Here is a 19,506-nt window from a genome sequence, read left to right as displayed (position 1 = left end):
AGGCTGGGGCAGAGCTGCAGGAGGCACCCACTTCCGAGGGCGGCCTGGCATGAGGGGCCACCATCCTCCAAGCCCATCCTCTCCAAGGACCTCGCTGACAAGGGTAAATGCCTTAAAGTGACACCTGTCTGGCTCCAAACCCTGGCTCTGCCACCACTAGGAGCTCTAGACCCTAACAGAACGATTTAAACTCTCTAAGCCTCAGCTGCCTCATCTGTAAAATGGGGCCAAGAATGCCTACTCCTGGGATTATAGCGCAAATTAAATGAGATCATAGAAATAAACGCCCATCACTGACACTGGCTGGAAGGAGGCACCCAATAGACAAGCGGAGCTTTTATAATTTTTTTCCTTCTTTTTTTTTTTTTTTTTTTTTTTTGTCTTTTTAGGACCGCACCTACAGCAAATGGAAGTTCCCAGGCTAGGGGTCAAATCAGAGCTGTAGCTGCCAGCGTACACTACAGCCACAGCAACACGGAATCTGAGCCTTGTCTGCAACCTACACCACAGCTCATGGCAATGCTGGGATCCTTAATCCACTAAGCAGGGTCAGGGATTGAACCTGTGTCCTCATGGATACTAGTCAGATTCGTTTCCGCTGAGCCCTGACGGGAATGCCGGGGCTTTTATAACTTTTACCTTAATCCACCATAACAACCCTCATATCTTTAACTCCTGCCATTTCTTCCCAGCCCAAAACTTAGCAGAATCTCCTTTTTCTCCATTTGCCAAGAGAGGTTTATCAATCTGCCCTCCTTTGAAGTGAGTGAGACTAAAGGGCCTTCTTTCCTGGTTGGTCTCCTGCTCCCCGGGGCCCATTCTGATCTCTAAACAAGGAGGGTGCCTGGATGGTAGAGAGAACAGCTTCTGCAGAGTCTATTAAACCTCCTCCCGGTGCGGGTTCCTCAGCCAGGCTCCACCCACTGTAAACAGGCCCCTCTGCTGAGCCCCAGCCCCAGCCCGCACTCTGCACCAGCCTGGACAGCTGCCCTCTCTCGGTTCCATCCTTCAATCCCAGTTCCTAACCATTCCCAAGAGGAACCACCTGCCACTCAGGTAGAGAGGGATCAAAATTCCCATGGTGGCCAAACGTCCACAGAAGCCAACAAACAAAGACTGGACGTTCCCACACGGGAAGGTCATGGTTGGACGATGGTCACTCTGCTGCCTCCTCTTCCTAAGAGCTGTGAACCTGTAATCTCGCCAAGCCTCCCTCTCCCCGACTTGAGGAAGACAGGCTTTTACTACATTTTCCTCCTCAAGGGACCACTGTGAGGACAATGTGGGTGAAGGGGCTTGGGGAGGAGCGGAGGCCCTCGGCAGGCGGAGGGCAGCCCGGGGCCGAGGGACCTTCTCCCCGGTGGCCCAGATCTGCCTCACCCTTGACTCCATGAGCCGGCTCTTCTCCGCGTGAGCTTCTTTTAGCATCTTCTCCATTTCCTCGATCTTCCCCACATCCAGGCCGCTGGTACTGGGGAAGGAAGGGGAGGAAGCACCAGTGGAGGCGGTGGCCCTGGGGTGGGGAGGACCGAGGCGGCGCCATGCGTCAGGCGGCAGCCGGGCTGGGGTACCTGGACATGTTGTCAGGGGAGCAGGCCGAGTTGCCCCCCGTAGAGATGCTGGTCTCCATGCTGTCCGAGCTCTCCAGGCTCAGCGTGTCGTAGGCATGCTCGCCCTCCTCCCCGCGCTCCCGCGCAGCCGGCAGGTGGTGCAGGATGGAGTGGTGTGCGAGCGGTGGGAAGCCCGAGGGCCCGGTGGGGAAGGGGGCCGCCCCGTGCAGGGCATCCCACTGGCACTGCGCCTCTGCCGCTGCCTTCTGCTTCAGCTCCGCCAGCCGCCGACGCTGCTCCTCAATCACCTGCTGCCCTGCAGGAGGGACAGGTGGGAGTCACGCTGGGCACCCCACCCACTCAGGGAGGACACTGGCAGCATCACAGATGGAGGGAGGAGGCGAGCAGGGGAGAAGATAACAGGGCAGCCCCCTCGCCCCCACCCCCACCAGCTTCCCTAAAGCCCCCGTAGCTCTAGGTCCAGCTGCCCTGGCAATGCTTCTTCGCCTGCACAACTGGCCTCAGCCTGGCGTCAGCGCTCTCATTGTGTCCTGAGCCCACACAGGGCACCAAACCTGCCCAGGTGGTGCCCTGGCAGCACAACAGCCAGGTGACTCCAGCCCACAACCAAGGCCTGAATGGGTAGGCAGGGCACATGCAGCCACCCTGCTGCTGGGGAAGGCAGGAGGAAGAGATGCTGGGAGCACCACGTCAATGCAGACCCCGCCGCGATGCAGAAGCAAGAGCAACAGCAGCAGGAAAGGAGAGGGGGAGACAGACGTAGAGCACAGCTAAGGCAGGAGAGAGCTCGGCTCCGGGGTGAGGCCAGCCCGACACCCCGACCCAGCTCAGCCTGGGAGTCTGGCTGCAGACATTGGGGGCCCGGGCAGAATACATCATGCAGACGCCCGGGCGGGGGCCACCTGGCCAAAGCAATGCCCTCAGCGACCAACGCTCTACCTGCTGGGTCGTCGGTTGGGAGGGGCTCGGCAGGAAGCGACTCGACTGGTGTGGGGGCCCCAGGCAGAGGGCAGGGTAGACACAGAGGGGATGAGAGGAGAGAGAGGCACAGACATGGGCTTTCAAAACAACCAAAATGCACATGAGCAACAAGGACTCCTGGGTCTCCAGAGCCAATGACTTAGGGAAGCATTTGCAGAAGTCATCAAGGCCATCCCCCTGCCTCCAGACAGCAACATCTATTTGCTAGGCTCTCTAGGAAAGATCGCACAGCCCCCGCCGCCCCCCCTTCACCCTTGGTCTTCTCTTTTTTATCAGAGCTGCAGGTGCTGGCCTATACCACAGCCACAGCAACGCAGGATTGGAGGTGCATCTGCAACCTATACCACAGCTCATGGCAATACCGGATCCTTAACCCACTGAGCAGGGCCCGGGATCGAACCCTCATGCTCATGGATACTAGTCGGGTTTGTTACCAGTGAGCCACAAGGGGAACTCCTGCCCTTCGGGTTTTGATAACTATCCAGCAAGCTCTTCTTTAAGTATCTAATCTCAATGCTTTCTGCTCTCACCTAGATCCCAAGACAGGGAAAAACAACCTGTGAAAGGTGCAGGCGCGGATAAGACCTGGTGGAGAGTGCATGGCAGATACCCAGGGCCCCCAGGAGAGCAGGTGAGCTGGCGGGGCAGCCACTCACCCTTCTGCTGCAGGGCCAGCTGGCGCTTGGTCTCAATGTCCTGCAGTGTGGCTGCCAGGTTGCGAGGAAGGCTGCTTGTGCCATTGTGGGAGAGCAGCACACTCTGCTGGGGGCGGGCAGGGATATGGAACGTTGAGACGGATCCAAGTCCCCTCGCCCCAAGGCTTTCATGGATGGCTCTGGCCTCTCCCCTGCGTGGCAGTCTCCTTCCCCCTACCGCCGCCACCCTGCCACATGCACAGCCCACCCACTGTCCTCAGACCTTTGGGGAGGGGCTACGGCCCAAGGTAGCCACGCTGAGCTGGGAGGAGGAAGAGGAAGAGCCAGAGGAAGAGGGGAGGGGGCCACTGCGGGTCCGGGGCAGGGGGCTTGTGGCTTCACCATCCATCCTGGAGCGATAAACCTGGAAGGAAGAGATACTGCCTGGTATCTCCAGCTCCCCCACCGGTTGCCACCCCCATGGCACCTAGGCTGGCTGTGACCCACGATACTGCCCATGAGGTCTCTGTCTCTGACAACAGCACTGAGTCTCCTGGGCCAGCCCAATGGGCAGATGCTATTGGCAGCTGCCAGGCCTCTTTTCCAGGCTGCTTCTCCTTGGACTAATCCCCGGTTCAACCCTGCATCTTAGAAAGGACCTCGTAAATCAACCCATGTGAAGAGTTAACATGGATGGGCAGAGTAGTACAGGAGCCTCACTGGAGGACGGGGCGCCCTCTGGTCCCAGCTCTGCTACCTAACAGGCTGTGTGACCTCCGGCCACGCACCTCCCCACTCTGGGCCTTGGTTTCCTTATCTGCGAAAGCAGTGGGAAGGACTAGACTAAACAATTGCCACGCTCCCTCCCAGCACTCATGTTTGGTGAATGTGGTCTTTGGAGTCACGAACCCGGACTCTCAGTATAGCCCCTGCTACTTCCTAGTTGTGTGACCTCAGGAGATTACTTATCTTCTCTGGGCCCCAGTGTTTGATCTATGAAACAAGAGTTATCATTATCTACCTCACAGCCCTGGGGTAATGATTAAATAAATCAAAACGTGTAGAAATCTCTAAGCAGCCAGGCCCAAAGCAGAAGTGCCATACAGACTCCTCAGGAGGGAACACGGACTTTCAGCTGAGATCACAGTCTTAGAGGCGCAGTGTCTTCATTCAAGGAATGGCTTTTGAATGGGTGTCTCAACACTACAGCTGGTCAGTGCAGTGAAACTTGGGGTAGAAGACGTCCAAATGCCCTTCCCTACCCCCTGGTCAGCAGCTTGCTGCAGGCTCAAGCAGGCCCTTGCCCCCCATGGCAACTCTGAGGAGGCTTGGCTGTGTCCTCAGGGCTGTCACTTCAGAGTCTTTGTCCCACTCTGTCTTGCCTCCAAATGTCACCCCCGGGGAGACTAGGAGAGCAAAATACTGGCACCTCTCCTAGGACACACTCATTCCACTGCAACAGACTCAAGGGTGTGTCAGGCCCCCAGACCAAGTGAGAAGCTCTGGGGTGAGGGCTGTCAAGGACAGAGCCAAGCCTGTCTAGCTCAGCACGAGACACCACTGCTCCCGAACCCCTTCCATGGGACAGTCAAGCATGTCACCCTCGGACTCAGGAGGCTGGCTCCCCAAGCCACCCACGGGGAGACCCTCACTCCCCTCTCAGGGTCTAGAGGCCCCTGCTGCCCTGGCTGGATTGACCCCCACCATCTAAGGTAGCACTGGGTGGCTGATGGGTCAGCAGGAGGTACCAGAGCAAAGAGGAGCAGGCCTGGGCAGGGGTGGGCAGTGGAGAAGGGGTTACCTGCAGCTGACGGGAAGCTTTGGCGGGCAGAGGCGGGGGGGAGGAGCGAGGGGAGGCTGCAGCGGGGCCAGTCCCCAGCCCGGCCATCAGCTCCTGGTACCACTGCTCTAAGTCTACAGCGGGGAGCAGCAGCTTCTCCATCTGGAGGGGTCACGGGGAAGGGGACAGGGGACAGGAGGGGAAGGATGGAGAGGAAATGTCAAGAAATGAGGGGAAAGGAATAGGGAGGAAGAAGGAAGACAGGAGATGGTTGGAGGAAGGGTAGAGAAAGGCCATCATCAGGCAAGCAGGCAGGAAGGTGACGGGAAAGGGAGGGAAGGGAGAAAGGAGAGCGTAAAGAGAAGAAAACACGGTGAGAAAACAGTGGCCGTGGATGCGCTAAGGGCAACGAGAAACAAGGCATAACTCCCAGACCACAGACACGTGCTCTGCCAACCACGATGCCAGGCAGCCAGAGCCCCCAGGCACTCAGCACTCCCCGGGGCCAGGCGAGGGCCGAGATGCCAGTACACAGAGCAAGGCACACACAGACGGAGTGGGCTGCGGGGGCGGGGGGGGGCAGGAACACAAAGACCACCAACCTGGGGCGAAGGCGTGACAGAAGCCAAGGAGGAGGAAGAGGGCAGCACGGGAGGAAGGCAGGTGGTGGGAACCAGGTCCTGGGAGGCAGAGGCCCAGGGAGGCAGGCCCGGCGCAGGGGCTGTGGGCCCGGGCGAGGTACCCCACATCGCCTTTAGCTGCTCAAGCGTCACGTACTTGGGGGAGGGCCAGGCGCGGGAGGGAATACAAGAGGTTAATGGGACAGGAACCCAAGAGGCGGCCCTGCCCGTGGGCAAGGGAAGGGTAAAGGCAGGATGCACGGAGCAGAGGAGGCTGGTGGAGCCCGAGAAAGCCAGGCTCCTCTCAGAAGGATGCCCTCGCACTAGGGCAGGCCCTCCCTCCTTGAGCCATCAGGAGCTGAAGGAAGTTCCCAAGGCTCTGGGGGAGAGAGAGGGAATCCCACCCAACCCCCCTATGCTAGCGCCCTTCTCCCTCACTGTGGAAGACAGACCCGGCTGCCCCCAACCCAGGCCTGAGGGACAATCTAGGGCCTCCGCGAGGAGGCCCGTGGGCATAGATGGGCTCACTCAGTGGCTGGTACCTCACTGTCAGGCAGGGGCTGGGCGAGCGCGCTGGGGGAGGTGGCAGAAGCAAAGGGTTCCAAGCGGGAGCACAGCTGGAGAACCTCTGCCAGGCTCACATACTCCTAGGGTGCCCAGTAGGAGGGGGAGGGATGGGCAGAGAACAGGTTAACAGGATTCAACCAGGTACCTGATACCCACACTCCATGCCACAGAGCCATCACTCCACTCAATACAGAATCCAGAGCAGGGCGGGGGAGCTCAGCTGCCCACTGTGGCCACAGATGGCTGTGGGGAAGGAGGGGCAGGAAAGGACAGGCGGAAATGACTGTCTGGAGGCTCCTGAACTCCACTTTTGAGGCTGCCTTAGCATCTTGAAGGCCCATTCCTGGGTTTGCCCTTGACTAAGGGCTGAAGAAGCCTGAGGAAGGTCTTCCAAGAGTCCACCAAGGACCAGGAGCCAGATCCCAGAGAACCCTTCTGTCTCCAGTACCCTGGGCATCCCAAAAAAGGCATACACATGCATCACTGGGCACCAGTCACACCATTCCTGAGGGACCTCTCGCATCCCACCAGCTGGAGCAAGAGCTGGAAGGTGTGGGAGTGGAGGCACTACGAGGGCCTGAGCAAGATGGGCCCTGAGAAAGGGACCTTAGCAGGGAGCAGCTAAAAGCCCAGGTAGGAAAAATGGGCCCACTTCCCAAAGGTTAGTACTTGAAAAGATGCTAACACACTACTAGACTGTGGGTTGGAAAGACAGGGACTGTCACACTCCCTGAGCATATCCTCAGAATCTCGAGCTCATATCTAGGTGCTAAGGACACAGCAGGTATCCAAAATGCATGCAGAATCAAAGCACAGAACCTAAGACCACCTCAGCCAGGGGGGCCCATGCTGGCCTAGCCCCGGAAGCTGACTGTCCTCCAGGAGTCATGGAAAAGGAAAATGAGCGGGAAGGTCCAGTGTGTTATGAGAGCTGATGGAAGGCATGCAGAATACACATGAATTTAAATGCCAGTCGATGCTCTGATCTTGCACCGGTGGCCCAGGCACCTATAGAACAGCACTCTCACAAACTCTGGCCAGACGAGGGTAGACTGCCACACGCCCTTTAGCTGGGCAGTTGGGAGGAACTGTGAGCAGAAGCTCAGCAAGCAGGCAGACAGGCAGTGAGCACAGCAGAGCAGGCAGTTAGCTGTGATTACCTCTTGCGCTTTGGGGCAGAGCTCAGTGGAAGCAGGTGGGGTTAAGGGGACAGAGGAGGCCCCAGCCTGAGGAGACCCTGGGAAGGGGCCCAGAGCCACCGTCCCCAGCCCCATCTCTGAGGACGCGGAGATGAGCGGTTCAGCCTATAGAGAGGGTACATGTGAGGGGCCTCAGCCCTCGCCCTCAGCTCAGCCACCCCAGCCCAGGCCTAAACTGCTTATGCCGGGAGGCGTGTCCTGGCTGGACCTCGCTCACCAGGCACGCAAAGACTCAGCAAAGAATGGCTGAAGCAGCCTCAATGCCCACTTCAAGCCTGCAGCCTAGTTCCAGACAGAAGCCGGGGGAGCTCCAAGTTTAGGACCCCCTAGACCCAGCCCTGGCCCTCGCGAAGCCTCCAAGATGCCATCCTCCCCACCTATGCCTCCTACATCCCCCAGGAGTATTCAGTCACCCCACATGGTAAGATCAGAGGGCTCCTGGGAGCCAGACAGGGAGCTGAAAAGCAGCAGCTGGGAGCCATAGAGGATCCAGTGCCAGACCTCAGGGCTCTCCAGCTCAGGTCCTACCCAGGTCTCTCCAGTTCAGGAAAACGTCCCCATACTCGACCTCAGCCAGTGGGGTGAAGGTGCCACGTGTTGCTCCAGAGCCTCCCAGGAGAGCACTTGGGCCTCAGGCTGGGGCTGATCCAACCACATTACCTCTTTGAGAGTCGACGTGGTCTTCGGGAAAGGCCTGCCCCCTGTGAGTGAGTGGTATCTTCGTTCCAACATGGCCAGTTTCTCCTTCTCCTGCAAGGCCACAGTGGCAGAATCAGAAAGGAGTGGGAGTGAGGGCAAGGCAGCCCAAGGTGGCTGGCAAGTCTCCACCCTAGCCCTTCTGCACGCCCCTCCCGCTCCCCCCAGCCCCTCCCTAGCCCTGCTTCCCTACCCAACCCGGCAGGACACTACCTTCTGCAGCAGCTGCAAGGAGGCATTCTTATCCCGGGCCAGGCGTTCAGACTCTTGCACAGCCTGGGACCGGATCTGCCCAGCCTGACTGTCCAGGACCGCCAGGCGTTCCTGGAGGGGATGAGGGTTCTGGGTCAGGCCCTGGAGGAACACAGGGCTAGACCCGAGGTGAGGTGAGGCTGTCTCTCCTGCCCAGAGACCTGGGCTTGGGTGAAGAGAATCAACCAGCTCTTCTGCTCCGCCTCATCTCACCCAAGGAAACCCCGGCAGGCTGCTGTGGTCAGCTCCTCCCCCCACCCCCCTTGACCAGTGACCCCATCAGGCGCACCAGCCAGCACTTAAGTTTCCAAACCTCACTTCCGCCCCCCACCCTGTGTCTAGAATCCTGGAGATACTGCCCGGTTCTCTATCTGCCCACTTCCCCATCCCACTGCCACCACCCCAGTCCAGGCCCTGTGCTTTCCCAGCCTGGACTTTTTCCCCAGCCTCCTCCTTCCACTCTCTCCACTTTCTGATCCACCCCACACTGCCACAAATGGCTTCCTAAAGTGGCCTTTGAGATTTGTTTTTGTTTGCTTGCTGATCTAAATTTTCTAATCTTTCTAAAAAGAAGGTATATTACTTGAATTTTTTTTGTTTGTTTTTGTATCTTTTTAGGGCCGCATGTGCGGCACATGGAGGTTCCCGGGCTAGGGGTCTAATTGGAGCCCCATCTGCCACCTACACCACAGCTCACGGCAATGCCGGATCCTTAACCCACTGAGCAAGGCCAGGGATTGAACCCACATCCTCATGCTTCCTAGTCGGATTCGTTAACCACTGAACCAAGACGTGAACTCCGATTTTTTTTTTTAATCCACGAGTAAAGGTAGATCACGCCTCTCAAAAATCTTTCTGTGACTCCTCCGAACTCACAAGATAAAGCACAAACTCCTCAGACAGCACTCAAGGGTTCCTGGAACTGGGCCTACGCTTTCCAGCCTCCCCCCAACCCTGAGCCCTCCGTGTTCTCAGCTCGGCCCTGTTGTATAGTCAGCTGTGCTCAAATTATTCCATTCGACCATTTGCCTTGTATCATTGTTACTTGTGAATATATGTCTCCAACACCAGAACCCTGCCCAAGCTGTCAGACCCAAGGGCAGGGCCAGTGTCTTTTCTGTCTCCACATACCCAAGAGGGCTTAGCACAATGCCCGGATCAATGATCATGTGCTAAAAGGAAATGAAAAGGTAATGAGCAAGAGAAAAAGGATGGGGGCTGAGGAAAATGGGCTGGGTTTATCTCAGGAGGGCTTCCTGAAAGAGGAGGCCTTCAATGATCAGCAAGACATCGAAGGGAAGGGAAGGAAGAAGGGAGCTGTACTAAATCTGGGGTCAGCCCAAGCAGACTGAAGCAAACCAACCAGTGAAATTCTCACAGCAAGATCTGCCATTTACTGAGAATCCCATCAAGACCCAAGGACTCAAAGCCTTTACATGCCTGACCTCGTTTAACTCTCTTATGAGGCGGGTGCCTCTATGCCCATTTCACAGATAAGCAGATGCATTTGTAAGGCAGAGCAGCTCAGGGAGAGAAGCAAGGAACCTGGACTCAGGGAGAAAAGCAAGGAACCTGGACTCAGGGAGAAGTCCAGTGGCTCCCCACTTACCATCAAATTCAGGCTAGCCCTCAAGCGCCCAACTCATCACTTTTTGACACCCCTCCCCTGATCTCACTGCCCTCACCTTCCACCCACTCACTCGAGCCAGGCAAACAGCACATGCGTGCATATGTGTGTCTGAACACTCAGGTCTCAGCCACCTGGGCCAACCTCACCCATCTCCTCTCTGACCTTCCTAACCCTCACTTAATTTGCATTCTAACCCTTCCTCCCAATTTTACTCTCCACCCACACACGCACAAATCCCCACCCCATCACCTTGCCTGGTCTGGCTGAGATCAGAAGCAGACATCACAGCATCCAGAGCTCCAAAACTGGCCAGGATGCGATACCCAGTCCCCTTATTTAACCGCTCAGTCGAGGGGGGCGGAGCCAAGGCTGGAACCCAGGTGATGCCTTTCCAGGACCCCAACTGGCTCTAATATCCAGATCTCAGGTCCTGTATGTGCCTCAGCGCTTCCATCCGACAGAGAGCTCTACAAAGGCAGGAGCAAGCCTCCTCTTCGTCCTCCTCCTCCTCCACCTCCTCCATCTTTCACTTCCCTGCCCGGCCAGTGCCTGGCTCCAAATGTGAGCCCAATCCACTTCCCACTGGAGGACTGGAGGGAGGGAGGAAGGGCTGGGAGTCAGGGCTCAATAGCAATAGCTATTGTTCATGGAGTGCTTACAATGACCATGCCCTATGCTGTCTTCACAGACATCATCTTTCATTCTCATAACAGCCTGTTATTGTCCTTGTCTCACAGATGAGGAAACCGCTCAGCAAGGTGCAGTCAAGCTGGCACTGGATCCCTGCGGCAGGGATGGGGTGGGGCGCACCTTCCTCTTAGCGATGTTGCGAAGCAGCTCCGCCTTGCTCCGGAGCAGCCCCTGGCCCGCCACCTCGCGCTCTTCCTCCACGCGGCTCTCCCGCTCCAGCTGCTGGAACTCCAAGTCCTCAAAGAGCTTCGTCTCAGTCTCCAGGGCTCTGCCTCCTTGAATGACAGTGACAAAGGCGGTTGGATGGTACTCACAATACCACTCTGAGCCTGGAAGGCCAGGACACAGAGGTGTGAGTTCTGGGGCTGGACCCGGGGAAAACGGAGGAAGGGACCTGCCCCCCACCCGCCCCCTTTCCTCCGCTCGGCTTTGCCCCCATCCGGGCGGCACTGCCTGCAGTCGCACAAAGGGGAACCTCCATCCTCCCCGGTCCTTCCCTGTCCCCTCCAAGCCCCAGCACCGACCCTGGCGTCCGGCAGGTACTGCAGGGCCCAGGCGGTCCCGGCCCACCGCTCCTCTCTTCCGGGCGGGTGGCTCTCGGGGGCGGGGGAGGGGGCTGGTGAAACTGACCCTTCTCAGCTGCTCCTGTAACTGTTCCCGCACTGACTCGGGGCAGTTATCGAGCTGCGTCTGGAGCTCGGCGTAGAGCGCCTGGCGGGCCTCCAGGTGCCTCCGTCCCGCGGCCAGCTCCGCCCTCTCCTGGTCGCCCGAGGGGGAGGGGGCGGGCACAGGGGAGAAACAGAACACACACTCCTCAACTCCGGCCCGGGGCAGCGGCGGCGCGGGGCGCGGGGCGCGGGGCGGGGGAGGAGGGAGAAGAGAAAGAGAGCTCGGAAGGAAAGAGGGCAGAACCAGGAGAGGAGAAAGCCACGAGGAGCACGGGAATCAAGGAGGAAGGGGTGCAGGGTGGGAGGGGCAAGGAGCTGGGGCGTGAGACAGGGCTCAGAGGTGCAGGCCATGGTGTCACAGGCAGGGGTTTGGGTCCCAGGTAGAAATTTTGGTCTCTTGGAGTCCCTTGAACTAGAAAGGTCTGGGTTAGGTCCTAAGGAAAGGCCCTCTGTTTTCTCTTCCAAACAGTCAGGGCCAAAGCTGGTTCCATACCACAGACCCGGAGCCTCCCCCCTTCCACTGCCCATGGAGAGACCAAAATTTAACCCTGGGATCAAGGGTAAAGTTGATGAAGGTTAAATCCAGGGGGTTGGGTGTGAATTGGGAGCTGGGGCTGTTAAAGCTACAGCAGTGCAGTGGAGGGGACCCCAGCCCAACCCCCTAGGCCTCCCCTTCCTGCCCAGGGTGGGGGTGGGGTGCTGGCACTGCAGGCTGAACTTCAGCAGGATGAGGGTTGCAATTAGTTCGGCCGTTGCCATGGTAATAGGAGCCCCAGGAGTGGGTACAGAGAGGAGGTGGATGGCAGTGTCTGGGGCGAGATGACACCTCTGAGGGCGGGAAGGGGGGTGAGGGGAGGAGCTGGTGAGTCACCCCTCCGAAGGACAGGCAGAGGAGAAACTGATTACTGATTCCCAAGTCAGAGTGGGGCCATGGGCTGGGGGCTGGGAAGGGAAGCTGAGGGAACCTTCCCCACCACTGCCACCACCACCACCACCACCACCACCACCACCACCACCACCATCACCACCACCACCACCTCAAATAACTGAGCCCAGAAAGAAGGCAAAGTCCAAGTCTCCAGGCAATGCCTGGTCAATGAGAAGTGAGATCAGGCAGGTTCCTTCGGAAATGCTGAGCTTCACCCAGCGTGTCTACGCTGACCCCTGCCTCTGCCCACCCCTCCACCCCCATCCTTGGAGAGGGGGACCTGAGCAGGCCAGCTCCTGGGAGCCAAGCACTTCCCCATGCTCAGACTCAGCCTTCAAAATACCCTCTGCTCAGGATGGATCAGGGCTGGGAGTGGGGAGACACCTACCCCTTCCCACCCTCTGGGTGGAGTATCTGCAACCAGGAAGCCCCAGAGGAAAGCTAAGAAGGGCAGCCACTGTGTGGCAGGGAGGCCCTGTCCACACCCTCCCCAGGCCATGCCACCACCAAGGGAACTCCTCACTCCTCCGCTCAGGAGGGAAGGCATGCATGGCTGGAGGACAGCCTGCCTCTCCACTATGCAGGAAACTGCCAACAGCCTGTGGAGGCAGCACCCTGGCTTTTCCAAGTGAGAGGAGCCCTTCAGGCTGAGAAGCTCCTCAGCCAAGCATTTCCCCCAGTCTTGTGCACCTCCTGCCCCACTGTGTAAAGTTGAGCAGTGCTCCCTGCCCATTCCTTTCTGATCAAAACCCTGGGGTCCCACACCAAGAAAGGAAGGAGGCAACATTAGAGGGGAGAGGCCAAGGGCACAGAGGTGCCCATGGAGTTAGTGCAAAAGCAGGCAAGGCTCAGCCCTGCCTGCCTGGGTGGCACTGGCAGTTAGGGGCATGCGGAGAGCCCAGGACAGCGATTAGAGGGGGGCGTTAGTGCAGGCCTGGTTGGTAAGCATGGAGTTAATTTGGCACAGAATTTGGGAGTGTGGTTTTGGGGACCAGAACCAAAGCTCCAAAAAAAGGCCAGGGGGTCAAAGAATTTTTGAGCTTCAAAATTGAGGGGCAGGAGGAAGACGCTCTCAAAAAATCCAGAAGGAAAATTAATTCTTGGAAAAATACTGTCAAGTCCAGAAATAGGTGGCCCCTCTCCACTTCAGAGCTTTTGGCACGTTGTTGGGCATCTTGGACATGGCTGGCAAGGCCCCAGTGGGACGGAGCGGCCCCTGCAGGCTGGCACGAAATCTGCAAGGGGCAGGGGCAGGAGCTGGGACCATCTGGGATGGGAGGCTGCAGACTCGGAAGGGGAATCAAAGACATGAGGGCCCTCTCCCAAAGACCATGTCCCAAGCCCCAGAGGCAGGCTTGGGCAGGGGGGTGGGGGACACCTCCGGATGCAGGGGCCCAAACCTGAGTCACTCCCCGGCACCAGTCCCTTGGGCTGTGCTCACCGCCAGAGAAGGGGCTTCGGCACTTCCTAGACGGGTCCAGAATGACAGACACCCAGGCACCCACAGGTAGAACAGAGACCAGGCAGAGGAGACCCCAGACACCAGCCCAGACCCTGGCAGCACCCTTCAAGCTGGTATTTTCCACAGAGGACAAGGCTCCCTGCCCCTGGAGGGGCACAGAGACCACCTGGTCTGCAGGATGAACGTGAGGGAAGGGGTAAGGGGCCCTAGAGAAGGCCTTTCTCCTTCTCTCCCAGGCCACTGGTGCCCAGCACTGAGCCAGGCCAGGTGTTACCTTGTCCCTCTCCTTCTGGATGCCCGTCTCCAAGGTCACCAGCTTCTCCTGCAGCTGGTCCACCGCCTTTTGCTCCTTCTGCAGCAGTGCCCGCTCTGCCTCCCTCTCCCCCTGCAGCAACGCCCGCTCCATTTCAGCCTGGAGGCAACAGCAGTGGCCATGTCAAGGCCACTCAAGGCAGCTAGACTCTGGCCACTGTGCAGGCCGTCAATTGTGCCTGGGAAGGAGTCCAGCCAGGTCCCTCGCTCTCACCTCTCGGGCCGACTCCTGCAGCTGCTGCTCCAGCTCCTTCACACGGACTTTGAGCTGCTCCACTCGTCCCAGCACCTGAGCCCGCTCCTCTTCCAGGGCCAGCACCTCTCCCTGGAGCTTGGTGCTAGGTGCATCTTCATGCTAGAGGGGAGAGAAGCCATCAGCTGGGGAAGCCTAGAGCCTTCCAGGATGACTAAGAAAATGGCGCTGGGAAGGAGCAGCTGGACTGAGATAGGAGGCAATTCCCCTCCCTGCAAGGGGAGCAATTCGGGCTCAGCTGAAAGGAATAAAGACTCACCACTGAGAGCCAGGCCTGGGTGGGGCCCCAAGGGAAGGCAGGTCATAAAGCATATTTACAGCTTGGGAAACTCAGCCACCCCTCCCCCTCTTCCTTGCCTCTTCTTTTCTACACTTCTCATCCCTGATGTTGTCCCGAACTGCAATTATGTCCCACTCGCTGGGGCCTTGGCACCCACCACCCAGCCTGCCTCCTGGGGCCACCTGCGAGTCCCACCTCCTGCTGGGTGCTCTCAGTGCTGCTGCACTCCTCCTTGAGATTCTCCTCATCCGAGCGCTCCACACTCTCCCACAGGCGCTGGGTGGCACCTCCAGGCTCCTCACTGCTCCGCCCAGAGGCCCCAGTGACCGCCCCCAGGCCGCGTGAGGGCCTCCGGCCGGCCAGGGCCAAGGCTGCCGCAGCCTCCCCGATGCTGGGCAGCTCCCCGGCCTCAGGTCCCCCGTCGGCCCGGCTGTACTCGGCACACAGGTTCAGGATGGTCTCCAGGCGCTGGCGTTCCTGGGGAGGGTGGACAGAGCAGGGCATGGAGGGGATGAGGCGGGTCCCCGTGGGGCTAGAGCCGGGGACAGTGTCTGGTCAGGAGAGAGGACTAGGACCCCAGGGCCTCCAAATCAAGTCAGGAGAGCCCCAAGCACAGAGTCTAGGGAGGCAGAGGGAAGGGGGGAGGGTGTCCCAGAAGCAGGCAGGAGGAACCAAGCTATTGTGCCACCTGTCCACGTGGCCAGCCCCTCCTGTCTTCCTGTTTCCTTTCCCTTCTCATTCTGTCCCAGGGTGGGCTTCCTTGTGGACACATCCAGACACATCCAGGAACACACACTGGTAAGCAGACTAAAGACCACGGTGAGACACAGATAAACAAGCAGGTGCTCACACTGACACGGATACACATAGACCCACAGACCCCAATCCACAGATCCAGACACCCCTACATACCAGCACCGACACACACAAGGACACAACACGTGCCCCGGGCCCGCATTGTTAGGCAGGCACACACAAACACGCCAGTCCTGACATGCACAAATGCACACTGGCGCACACTCACACCGATAAACACAGTCTAGCGTACAGACAGGTGGGCACCGACACAGACAGGGCTGGAAAACAGACCCGGGGCCACAGGACCTGACATAGGTTCACAGGAAGATGTCCTCAGCGTGCACACACCCTGCCCCAGAGACCCGGGGCAGGTCTTCCCCATCCTCCTCTCAATTCGAAGTCACTCTCAGGCAGCCCTCACCTCCCTCCCACCTTGAATGCCCAGGTGTCAGTGCTCCAGGGCCCTGTCGCCTCATCTGCCCCCTCCCCACACACAGCCCACCCAGATACCGCTCAGGGGGCCTAGAAAGTGAAGGAGGAACGGTGCAGTCACGCTCCAGGTCTGGGTCGCCTCTCCCCAAGCTCCCACGGCTCTTCCTTCTGGGTCCCTCAACATCTGGTGTTTTTCACCAATCATTTGGCCAGGACCCCCCCTCCCCCGCCCCCGGACACATACCCAGCTTCCCTCCTGCTGCTTGCCCAGTTCCATGTCAAGAAAACCAGGAACAGAGTCTCAGAACCCAGGAGGCTGGGCCAGTGCCCCCGCCCCTGCCCCGGGACCCAGATAAGCAGCCTGTAGAGGTGGGAGGGGCAGGGCAGGCAGCCTCCAAGATTTAAAGTGGCAGGTGGGGCAGGTCAGAGCTGGTGGTGAGACACGTGGGGCTGGAGCAGGGTGGGGGTGGGAAGGCTGAACGGAGGAGGAGTCGAGGGAGGCTGGGCCCACCACCCTGCTGTGCCAGGTTCACTGTCCCCTCTCTGGGATGAGACCCCAGGGTAGGCCAAGCATTCTTGTCTAAGCAGAGGCCAAAAGAGTGAAGAGAAGATAACAGCAACAGAAAAAAACGAGGGATCCTGCCTCATCCCTCCCCAACCCAACACTAACACACTATCCCACACCCTCACCTCACCTAAAGCTGTCCCAACCTCTTCTGCAAGGGTGTCCAGACAAACTTCTTCAGTTCTGATTCTCCTTCCTCCGCCTCAAACCAATCCCAGTGTCCCTGGGCCCCCGAGAACCCCTCTCTTCTGCTCACAAGGGAGAGAGAGCAGAATCTATTTTCCTATCCATGTTGCTTGAGTGTGTATACACCAGCCAGAGCCCCGGAGCTCCCTGTGCTATCTGGGGAATCCCAGCCCCCACCCAGCTCAGATGCCATCTCCAGGACAGCTGCCCAGAGCCACACCCAGCCCCCACATGCACCCACAGGCAGAGTGTGCATGCACACACCCCAGCACACACCATTACAATCACACAGGCCAGCCTAGATCAGCCAGGGGCTGCCCATCCTGTTCTTTCCTCTCCCCTGCCACCCCCGTTCCCAGATGATCCTGCATAGACCACGGTGAGCAGCTCTCATCCATTTATAGAGGCCAAGAGAAGCAAGAAAGTAGGCTTTTCTAAAGAATAGCCTTGGAAAGACGAGAAACTTGGATTCCAATTCCAGCTCGACCAGAACTTGCTGTGTGACCTCAGACAAACTCATTCCCCTCTCTGGGCTTCAGTCTTCTAGTCATTAAGACCTGTTTCTCAAACTGAGAGGTGTGCAAGACCTCAATATGAATGTAGTGTGTTTTTCTAGAGCTTCACTGTATTCAGATAAATAATGTAAACTTAATTTACACATTAAAATAAACATTGCCTTATAGAATAAATGTAAAGTTAGCATGAATTTAAAATAAGGCCTCAGAGGAGTTCCCGTTGTGGCTCAGAGGTAACGAACCTGACTAGTATCCATGAAGATGTGGGTTGATCCCTGGCCTCACTCAGTGGGTTAAGGATTGGCATTGCCATGAACTGTGGTGTAGGTGCAGCTTGGATCTCTTGTTGCTGTGGCTGTGGCCTAGGCTGGCAGCAGTAGTTCTGATTTGACCCCTAACCTGGGAACTTCCATATGCTGCAGGTGCAGCCCTAAAAAGCAAAAATTAAATTAAATTAAATTAAATTAGGCCTTAGAGACTGCAAAGAAAGTTCTTCAGGGCACCAGAGGCTTTAGATACTGGTCACTACAGTGTACTGGGGAAGTGGAGAAGCTTGGGAAGCCCAGGCCCTATCCAGGGCCCCTCCCACCCTGCCAGCTGGCTCGCCCACACCCTGGCAGAGCCCCTGCTATGGATGCCGGCAGCCTCCCTGGCATCCGCTCACCAGCCTCTCCATCTCCTGCTCCCGAAGCCGCTCTTGGCGCTGCCGCCGGTGGTACTCCAGGAGGTCATCCTCGTTGTCACTGATCTCCGTGATGCTATTTTTCCGCTCCCGAGTCACAGGCACCCGCAAGTCCCCGCTGGAGAGCTTCCTCTGGGCACGGGGGCTCTGGCGGGGTGAAGCCCCCGTCAAAGAGCCCAGACTGTAAGCCGGGCTCAGCCTGCCACTGAAGCTGCCCTTGCGGGGTGCCAGAGACTCCCCGAGTGTGGGGGAAGGGCTCCGTGTCCTGCGGCCCCGCGCCCCCAGCGTCAGGGAGAAGTCCTCTGGTGAAGCCCCATGGGCTGCCCAGCGCCGGGGCCGAGGACTGTCCGCCACTTCCCTGGTTACTTTGGGATCTGGGGTGGTCCGGGTGGGCATGGGGGAGAGAGCCCTTCGGGACAGAGATGGGCTCAAGGGAGGCAGCTCTCTCATACTGTCCAGGCCCCGCCGGCCTAGGCGGGGGCTCTCAGGAGGCTGCAGGGTGCGGGCGGCTGACCCATCCGAAAACGTTCGGCCCACCAACTGGCGCGAGGGGCTGGTGGTCAACACCCGCTCCGTGCCTGGCGGCTCCCTGAAGGGGCTGGGAGGGCGATCCTGGAGGGTGCCAATCTTGTTTCTGGGAGCAGGGACCGGAGGCTGGAACTTGGGGCTGCCAGGAATGCTGGTGGGTTGGCTGCGGGCACCAGAAGCCGGGTAATCACTCAGGCTGATTGCCACCAAGGGCAGCTGCCCACCCGGCCGGGGGCTCTCTGTGGCTCTGCGGGCCTCTGCCAGGACAGTGGCTGCAGGGCTGTCTGTCAGGAGACCTCGGAGGCCAGGGCTGGGCGGCCTCTCATGCCCCCCCTTCCTGCCCAGGCGGGGGCTCTCGGAGGGACGAGCACCGCTGGGTCGGGACTGTGGGGGCTGCAGGGCCAAATGGTAGCTGGAGGAACGGGCAGGCACCAGCGGGGGCATGGAAGGTGCTGGCTCCTGCCCACTGGGCGAGTGGCTGGCACAGCTTCCACTGCTGGCTGGTGAGGAGAGTGGAGAGAAGGCTGGAGAGGTGTTCTCATAGCTGGAGCCCACAGACATGGCGCCGGGGCTGGTTGGAGGGGACAGCAGGTAGCGGCCACCGTTGGCCATCGGTGACAGTGGGGAAGTTGCGGCAGGCTTCTTGCCAGCAGCTCCAGGCTCCTCTAGCACCAGTGAGTCCATGATTTCCTGCAGGTCCTTCTCAATAGAGCTCACCAGGGAACTGTGGCTGCCACAGGCTGAGGGTCCCCGGGTTGCAGGCTGTGGAGTGTGGTTCCCATTCACCAGGCTTTCTGATTCTCCTGAAGGGCAATACAAAGATGTGACAGGCCCGGGTTTTCACCTCGAGGCCCCAGGGTGCTACAAATGTACAAGAACGAGCACTCCCCACCTCTTGCTAGCAGAGTGGGGCTGCAAGGGCTCTGGAGAGCGCCAGCTCTGCCACTGACCTGATGTGCAACTTCCTCAAGGCGTTTGCTCTTGGTGTTGCCTTTTGTAAAGGAAGAGGACGGGCAGGGCTCTTCGGGCTCCAACATTTTATGATACAGGACAGAGCTGGCAACAGTGCCAGGCACTTTTAGGCCTGGTTGTTGCCTGCCGGTTCCAAGACCAGGTTCCTTCCTGCCTTGTTTTTCCCAGCCTCCTCGACCTTTCCTTCAGGAAGGGTATGTAGGAGTTCCCATCGTGGCGCAGTGGTTAACAAATCCGACTAGGAACCATGAGGTTGTGGGATCAACCCCTGGCCTTGCTCGGTGGGTTAAGGATCCGGCATTGC

The 19,506-nt window shown here is 58.6% G+C and overlaps 1 protein-coding gene across 20 annotated transcripts in view; it reads right to left on the bottom strand.

Moving 5' to 3' along the window:
* The window catches only part of PHLDB1 (pleckstrin homology like domain family B member 1), a 47,317-nt gene that overhangs the window by 10,140 nt on the left and 17,671 nt on the right, over positions 1-19,506 (bottom strand). For 5 of the 20 annotated variants that reach the window (XM_021062931.1, XM_021062925.1, XM_021062927.1 and 2 more), the window contains 15 exons: positions 17,685-19,033; positions 14,720-15,001; positions 14,206-14,346; positions 13,954-14,091; positions 11,146-11,380; positions 10,742-10,896; positions 8,263-8,373; positions 8,014-8,103; positions 5,570-5,743; positions 4,989-5,129; positions 3,471-3,611; positions 3,209-3,314; positions 2,511-2,555; positions 1,572-1,866; positions 1,381-1,471 (listed from right to left, as the gene is read on the bottom strand). In XM_021062931.1, coding sequence (XP_020918590.1) covers positions 1,381-1,471; positions 1,572-1,866; positions 2,511-2,555; positions 3,209-3,314; positions 3,471-3,611; positions 4,989-5,129; positions 5,570-5,743; positions 8,014-8,103; positions 8,263-8,373; positions 10,742-10,896; positions 11,146-11,380; positions 13,954-14,091; positions 14,206-14,346; positions 14,720-15,001; positions 17,685-19,033 — 3,494 coding nt within the window. Of the gene's footprint in view, positions 1-1,380; positions 1,472-1,571; positions 1,867-2,510; positions 2,556-3,208; positions 3,315-3,470; positions 3,612-4,988; positions 5,130-5,569; positions 5,744-8,013; positions 8,104-8,262; positions 8,374-10,741; positions 10,897-11,145; positions 11,381-13,953; positions 14,092-14,205; positions 14,347-14,719; positions 15,002-17,684; positions 19,034-19,180; positions 19,425-19,506 lie in introns of those variants that run through there. The other 15 variants (XM_021062926.1, XM_021062928.1, XM_021062930.1 and 12 more) reach the window with 10 other exon arrangements.

Source organism: Sus scrofa, chromosome 9 (genome assembly GCF_000003025.6).
Source record: "Sus scrofa isolate TJ Tabasco breed Duroc chromosome 9, Sscrofa11.1, whole genome shotgun sequence".
NCBI lineage: Eukaryota > Metazoa > Chordata > Mammalia > Artiodactyla > Suidae > Sus > Sus scrofa.
The sequence above is the reverse complement of the archived record's forward strand: the minus strand, read 5'-3'. Positions and strand labels throughout refer to the sequence as shown.